General features: G+C 48.6%; 1 protein-coding gene across 3 annotated transcripts; it reads right to left on the reverse strand.

Annotated features, from left to right (window-relative positions):
* Positions 1-342: 342 nt before the first annotated feature.
* On the reverse strand, positions 343-7112 carry Fst (follistatin). 3 transcript variants are annotated; one of them, XM_036207164.1, is made up of 6 exons: positions 6665-7112; positions 4521-4712; positions 3855-4073; positions 3342-3566; positions 2417-2644; positions 343-1590 (listed from the first exon to the last, which is right to left on the reverse strand). In XM_036207164.1, exons 1-6 carry the CDS (start codon positions 6747-6749, stop codon positions 1508-1510), a joined length of 1032 nt encoding a protein of 343 aa, XP_036063057.1. In that variant the 5' UTR covers positions 6750-7112; the 3' UTR covers positions 343-1507. The 3 variants fall into 3 exon arrangements, with proteins under 3 accessions (XP_036063057.1, XP_036063056.1, XP_036063058.1); XM_036207163.1 differs by having other exon boundaries at positions 2417-2647; XM_036207165.1 differs by having other exon boundaries at positions 343-1899; positions 2417-2647.
* Between the last annotated feature and the right edge of the window lie 442 nt (positions 7113-7554).

The following is a 7554-nucleotide window of genomic DNA, read 5'->3' on the forward strand; positions in this document are numbered from 1 at the left end:
TTTAAAAGAGATCATTTTATTATTTTTAAAAATCATGTTTGTGTGCACATGAGTGCAGGTGCCCTCAGAGGCCAGAAGAGGGCACTGGATCCCTTGGAGCTACAGCTAACTAGTGGCTGTGAGCCACCTGATATGGGTTGTGGAAGCCAAGCATGGGTCCTCTGGAAGTGGATGGAGTACACATTCTTAACCTCCGAACCACCTTTTCAGCTCTGGGTGATTTGTATCTTACCCTACTTTGCTCTCAGCACTTAATACCAGTGGTAACGATATCCCTATATCATGTGCATTTTTACACAAAAGCCCAAATAAGTTACTTTTCATCAACAGGAACTGAGACCATTGGCTTTTTAATTTTTTTTATTTTTTTCACTCATTGTTTATTTACAAATACACATTATAACTTTTATGTACATTGCACATTTACATGGTAGAAAAGTACAAAACTATATATTTAAATGAATTTATATTTAACTTGCCATGTTTGAAAATATAAAATTGCATCAGAAAAAAGTATTATGAAAAGCAAGAAACTTGAACTGATAAAGCTTGGATGGAACTTTTAGTGACACATTGGTTGAAAAAGAACTAATTGAAAAGGTACAGCCGACTCCCTCAAAGGAAACACCGAATGGCAGGTTGAAAGCGTAACTTTCACCTTTGTTTAGTCTCCTGACACCCACATCACTAGGTCTTTGGATCTGTAACATCCTCAAAGTACATTTCTAGAGTTTGAAAGCCTCTCTCACAATGTTTTCATCAGAACAAGGGAACGGAAGCAGACGTTTCCTCCAAGATGCATATCCTCTGTACCTGGTATCGGAGGCAGAGTTACAATGCCTTTTGGTCAGTCAAGATTCCTTGTAAACAAAACCCGAAGGATCAGGTATGTACAGAGTAGGCCGCTGAGAATCCAATAAATAAACATGACAGGAACCGACATGCAAATTTGTTAAAAAGTGGGAAAAAAAAAAAAAAACAAAAAACAATCCTAACAGCAGTGAAGTGAAGACAGATGAGTGAGTGGATTGTAAGGAATGGACTTCAATGGTTTACAAGGGGGAAAAAAAACGGTTTTACTTTACAAGCAAGAGACCTCACAATAAATAACACCTGCTCTTCCTTTCACGAATAAATTTCTTCAAAAACAAGGTGTACAGTCAACCAGACATTTTATGTATAAATTATAAAACATGACACAGTATAAATAAACGTCTACAAGTCTCAACTATAGGCCTCATCCAGTAGACCACAAAATGACAATCTCTCCAGGCCCCGTGAGTAACAATGTGGCCTGGGAGAGAGCTTTAGGACAAAGGTCCTTTCATGTATAGTTTTCCCCCCAAATAAATAAGCATACACTTATTTACATTATGGACAATATATTTTTTCTTTTTTGTTATTTTCTTTTCTATCTTTTTTTCTTTCTTTTTTTTTTTCTTTCCTTTCATTTGTTGTGTTTTGTTTTGCCCATGGGCTATGTCAACACTGAACACTGCTGGAGGGTTTACCACTCTAGAATGGAAGAGATAGGAAAGCTGTAGTCCTGGTCTTCTTCCTCCTCCTCTTCCTCCGTATCTTCCGAGATGGCTAGATGGGGGAATACAGGGGGAGCTGTTGTTTAAATACGGATAACAACAGCGCAGAAGCAGCCCAGTGTACGTTTTCAAAGCCCTCTGACACAGCCACATTACAGCGTTGTATTTTTACATGACTTGCAGTGTGATGCTTTTGTTTTTTGTTTTTTGTTGTTTTTTTTTTTTTTTGGGCATCTGCAGTTATGCAGTAAGTTTACTCAAACACAAACAAACAAACAAACAAACAAACCACCATAATCTATGAAGTCAAAATTGCAGAAAGTTCTGAAGAATCAATGGCTCAGGTTTTACAGGCAGATTCCTGAAATCAGATAAAAAGCGCTCGTGTTCTAGGTATAACTGCTTTTCTCCTTAAGTCAGAGTTAGTAGCTGCAACTGCCATAAGCCACAGCCTAGGTGTGATAATATAAAGCTGTTTTTGGGAAAAAAACAAAACAAAACAAAACAAGAAAAAAAAACCCACAAACTTTTGAAGCAGTTAGTTTAGGTTCCAGGGTTAATGAGGCAATAGCAAAGTACAATGCTAGAAGGAAGGAATGAGTGACAGACAGCTGGAGAGGTTTTCAGAGGCACCCCAACCGAAGGCCATCAGCTGGATCCTAGAAGCCAGGAAACATTGCAGAGAATTGGGCTGAGGCTCAATGAATTGCTGGTGTAATTTAGCAGCTACCTAGCTTTTAACAGAAACAGGTTTACACAGCGAGGTCTGCGTGCCTTTTTTTTTTTTTTTTTTTTTTTTTTTTAAAAAAAACTGTCCATTCCCCAGGACTTGTCTCAAAGTGCCTTACATTGCAGCAAGGTTTAAAAATCACACTTACAGTTGCAAGATCCGGAGTGCTTCACTTCAAGCAGCACACCAGAGGAGCAGGCCGCTTCCTTCATGGCACACTCGCTGGCGTAAGTGGCATTGTCGCTGGCACAGACTGGCTCATCCGATTGACTCTCCGGGCAGAGCTCGTCACAGAGAGAGCAACGGCCTCGGCCAACTTTGAAATCCCACAGGCATTTTTTTCCACCACCGCACTGGATGTCATCACAGGACTTTGCTTCTAGGATATAACACACCTGTGATGAGCAAACTGAGTGTCTCATTTCCTCTCTTTTTTCCTTTCCTCCATTCCCTACTCATGGATGTACATACATCTTACCACTTACTAAAGGGGGTAATGAAGGTGTTATGTTAAACTGCTTTACAATCTCTGTCTCTCTCTGTCTCTGTCTCTCTCTCTCTCTCTCTCTCTCTCTCACACACACACACACACACACACACACACACACACAGTGGTTTCTTAGATCGTGTAGAACTTCATTAAACACAATATTCTTTGGAACAGAATTTCACAATATCCTTGAGTGAAACAGACATCTGATTATCTCCAATAAGTGGGATTAAAAAACTAAAATTCCATCAATTACTGGAATCTGATAACAGGTTTTAGGAGCTGTTAAGTAATTATTTTTCGCTTCCAGCAAGTCTGGCACTTTAAAAAAAAAATGTGTAAAATTGTGTGAGTTCTAAGTTTTCTCCGATAGAAAACTGTTTTCTGCCTCTTGCTGGTGTGCCAATGAATCTAGAATACAATCGTTCTTTGGGAGGAATGTTTTAGTTAAACAGTTTCCACCTAAACTGAGGAGGACTTGGATTTGCTCATTGAATAGCCCCCCCCCCACACACAATTAGAACAGATTTTTTCCCCTTTCCCGTTTCTTTCTTTCTTTTCTTCCTCAATCCAGAATACCTACTGATACATTTTCCCTCATAGGCTAATCCAATCGATCTGCCCAGCAAACAGGTGGCCTTTCTCAGGTGGCAGGCACTAGAGTAGGTCACTCCATCATTCCCACACAGGTACTGCTCTGAAGAGGAAGGCTCCGGGCAAATCCGATTACAGGTCACACAGTAGGCGTTATTCGTCTGGTCCACCACACAGGTTGAGCTGCCTGGACAGAAAACATCCCGGCAAGTCTCTGGAGAAAAGACAAAACAGAGGGAGACATTTCAATAGGCATCTCCTGGTCTTTAGGGAGTCATCAGTTGATATTCTGAAGGAAATCGTTAAAAAGCGTAGCACCCAAGTTTTAACAGGCATTTGGGGAGCCCGGCTGTTTCCCGGAGGATCTGTACTCCAGACTGGCTCCTTCGTTACCCTTTAGGAGTTAGAAAAGAACCCCTTATTTGGTATCACTATTCTGATTCCTGGGCTCTTTATGGAGACTTGTCTACGAATGTGTAAGATACTGAAGGGCGGGACCTACTTTTACATTTGCCCTGGTACTGGACTTCCAGTTCCGGCTGCTCTTTACATCTGGCCTTAAGGAGTGCACATTCGTTGCGGTAGGTTTTCCCATCCAGCCCACACACTGGACCCTTCCAGGTGATGTTGGAACAGTCTGGGGCACAGACGCAGCGGGGTTTATTCTTCTTGTTCATACGACATTTTTTTCCAGGTCCGCAGTCCACATTCTCACACGTTTCTAGGAGTTGGAAAGAGGCAGGGATTCAAAGGCCAGGCGGTTGGCGGGTCAGACCGGGGTGGGGTGGGGTGGTGGTCTCAAATGCCTTGCGCAATCATGCATCCGAGATGGAGGGCCCCAGGCTGTCTCCTGGAAGACTGGAAGGGATGGGGGTTGGGAACCTCAGGCCAGGTCCTGGATCCAAAATCTCTCAAAGACCACACGGGTTGGCCGCTTTCACGACCACACTCAGCTAAGAAGCCTGGGGACTGACCTCTTCCGACCTTGTTTTGCCTTACAGCTCGAGCTGGGATTTCACCTAGCTAACCCCACCGGAGGTGGGGGACGGACGGACATGGAGAAACCGAACAAAATTCTGCCAGTCCTAAGCCCCAGCCAGACAGTGGGAACGCTGAGGGCAAGACGCCCTCTGCTGAGGGCCTGCCGCCTAGGGAAGAGGAGGCCCACCTTTACAGGGGATGCAGTTGGGGGCGCCCCCGTTGAAAATCATCCACTTGAAGAGAGTGTTGTCGTTTACATCCTCCTCGGTCCACGAGGTGCTCAGGCGGCCGGTGCTGCAGCACTCTTCTTTGCTCAGCTCTGTCTTATACAGGACCTGGCAGCGGCCGTTCTTGGCTTGGCGGAGCCAGCAATTCCCAGCTGTGTAGGAAGAGACAGGGATCAGGAGGTGAATGAGTGAGCAGTGGGGTGGGGTGGGGTGGGGGGAGGAAGGCTGCTGGAGACCGGCAGAGAGGCCTGGTGGTTTTGGGGGGGGGAAATCAAGCGATTGAGGAAGGGGTGGGGAGAGAGGGAGAGAGAGAGAGAGAGAGAGAGAGAGAGAGAGAGAGAGAGAGAGAGAGAGAGAGACTCTCCAAACCCAGAGAGGGGAAAGACCCATCACCGAGGTGGGAGGTGGGCTAGAGCAGCCGCCGCAGCGCCCCAGCCATATCAATGTCAGTTACCAGTGACCCAGACACAACACGTGCAGCTTGCATTGACTTTTACTAGGCTGTTTACTTTTATTCGTCCTATTTCATAACCTGCAGCGACTGGAAGAGCAGACTAAAGAACCTGACAAAAACAGGATGCGACGGATGTTTTTACATGTTGGTTTCATGTAGGCGGTAAGGGAATTATTTGTGACAGGGGTTAAGAAAGTAGAGAGAGGAGACGTGGAAGGGAGGGAAGGAGGGAGCGAGGCGCGCGGGGGGTGGTGGTGGTGGTGGTGGTGGTGTAGGGAGAACTGACTATGAACCTTCAGAAACAGATCAAGCAGAAGACATTAGTGAAAAAATGAAAGCAAAAAAAAAAAAAAGCAGCCGGGCCCAGCCGGGATCTGCCCTGTGCGGCCTCGAGGCGCAGCCCGCCTGCCCGCCCGCCCGCCCGACGGGCCCGTTTTGCAATCGGCCAGCCCGGAGCACGCCCGCAGCCACCACGATCTTTCGAAATCTCCGAGGGCTGCCTTCCCTGGCGCCCACGTCCCAGCACCCAGGCAGCGCCCCTATCAGAAAGGCGGGCTGCCCAGCCTAGTGTTGGGCAGACGGCTAGGGCCAGTGCCCGGGAGGGCAGCTTACAACACACAAAACCTTAGGGCTCGAACTGGAAAGCAGCGGTGTGAAAGGGGGGAGGTGTCCGCCGGGCCACATATACCTACCTCATGTCTACCAAGAACTCTTTGCAAATAGTTTCTTCCCCTAGCCCTCTTTCTGGGTTCGGACTTTGGACAAGAAGACTTCTCATGAGCCACCAAAGTGACTGGGACAACTGGGGAGCAAGCTGCACGATCACCACTAATTAAAAAAAAAATCTTGCCCGGAGACTAATTGTAATAAAATAAATCCATTAAAAAAATTAGAAGATAAACTTAAGAAATTTGCTCTTTACTCCACGTCAGGATTTAAATCGCGTGTGGGCTGCTTATTGTTTCACAGAAAGTTAACAGACGAATGAGCCAAAGTGGAGAAAACTGTAAAGTACTTAAAACACTTCGGGCTAATAATTTGGCTTGTCCTTTTTCTTCTCCCCTTTCGCGGGGCTTAGGGAGAGGGATAGAAGGAACGTCCACCAACACTACCTCCCTCTAAAAATTTCAGTACCCACATTTCCAAGTTTGGGCAAAGTTTCTGAAACCACGTCCCCCAGCCACCCAAGAAAATTCAGTATCTCCCATCCCCCACCCCAAGTCATTTTAAAAAAAAAAAAAAAGTCACCAAAAGATATGGAAGGAAGATAGGTTAGATTGCTTGTAGGTCGAGTGCACTCTCCAGGCTACGGATGCTCTCGCCCTTCTCCGGAGCCAACCAGGGGAGATAACATCTAAAGTCATTACGACCAGAACTTGGAGCATCTACCCCTAACTACTGAGGTTCCAGGTCACCCACTCACGCCCTTTCCTTTGAGGATAACCCAGCTCTAAACTCGGCTCTCTAACCCTAAAGTGTCACTGTTCCAGTCCTTCGCCCCCCTCCCTACCCCTTTCTCCGGGAGTAGCCGAGTGGCTCTCTAACATCTTCCGAGAGAAGCAGCGTCGGTCAGAACAGACCAAGTCGAGACGACCGAAAAGTGGAACCCCTGCCCCAGCCGAGCCTCCGGGCGCATCCCCTTCCACTCACCCTGGGCGCTGCGGTCCTCCATGAACTGGCAGAGTAGCAGCAGCAGGAGGCAGAGCCCGCCGGGCTGGTGCCTGGCGCAGACCATCCTGGGGCAGGCGCAGGACGAGGAGCGCGGCGGCGGGTGGCTGGGGCGAGCGGCGCGCGTCGCAGAGGCGAGCGGCGGAGGGCGCAGCGATCCTGGCGCAGCCCCGCGCTCGCCACCGGCCGCCCGCGCGATTCAATGGACGTCAGAAGCCGGGCGCAGCCGCGCTTTAAATCTAGACGGGGGTCTTAAGGTTTGAGGTGGGCGGTCTCCCAGTGTGTGGGGCTGTGGGAGGGCGGCCGCGACCGAGGGTGTGCCGGCTCTTTGGGGGTGGGGAGCTTTTAAAAGTTCAGTGTGAATCAGGTGACATTTCCCACCTTCTGGAAACCCTTCCCAATTATCTGTCGGAGGTGCCCGAAATCAAAGAGGCAGGAGGGGAATCGCCGAGTTCTTATTTGCGTAGAAGCGGGAGGGGTAGGGCCAGGGGCGGGGGCTGGGGGCGACGCTTCGGGGCTGGAGAACACCCACCAGTCCTGCACGCCGCCGCTCGGAGCCGGCGCGCCCGGGGTGGCGTGCGAGTGTGTGTGTGTGTGTGTGTGTGTGTGTGTGTGTGTGCGCGCGCGTGTGTGTGTGTGTGTGTGTGTGTGTGTGTGTGTGTTTGTGCGTGTGAGTGAGGGCTCTGGAGGAGGCGGCCGGCGGAGCGAGGGGGGACCCCGGGAGTTGGTCCCCGGCAGGCACCTTTGCTCCAGGGCTCCAGGGAGAATTCTTCACATGCCGCAGGAATCCCGGAGCTGCTGAAAATGCCCCGGGGGACAGTTTCAGGATCCTCCCCGCGGAGCCTGGGCACGGGGTCCCGGCGACGTTTTGT

Source organism: Onychomys torridus, chromosome 15 (genome assembly GCF_903995425.1).
Source record: "Onychomys torridus chromosome 15, mOncTor1.1, whole genome shotgun sequence".
Lineage (NCBI taxonomy): Eukaryota > Metazoa > Chordata > Mammalia > Rodentia > Cricetidae > Onychomys > Onychomys torridus.

What these genes read in the sequence shown, in the direction of transcription:
- Fst (XM_036207163.1), bottom strand. Translation starts at nt 6,749, where the DNA reads ATGGTCTGCGCCAGGCACCAGCCCGGCGGGCTCTGCCTCCTGCTGCTG. An exon ending in CAACTGCATCCCCTGTAAAG is followed by an intron (nt 4,074 to 4,520) that starts GTGGGCCTCCTC and finishes TCCAACTCCTAG; the next exon opens with AAACGTGTGAGAATGTGGAC. An exon ending in CTATGAGGGAAAATGTATCA is followed by an intron (nt 2,648 to 3,341) that starts GTAGGTATTCTG and finishes GTTATATCCTAG; the next exon opens with AAGCAAAGTCCTGTGATGAC.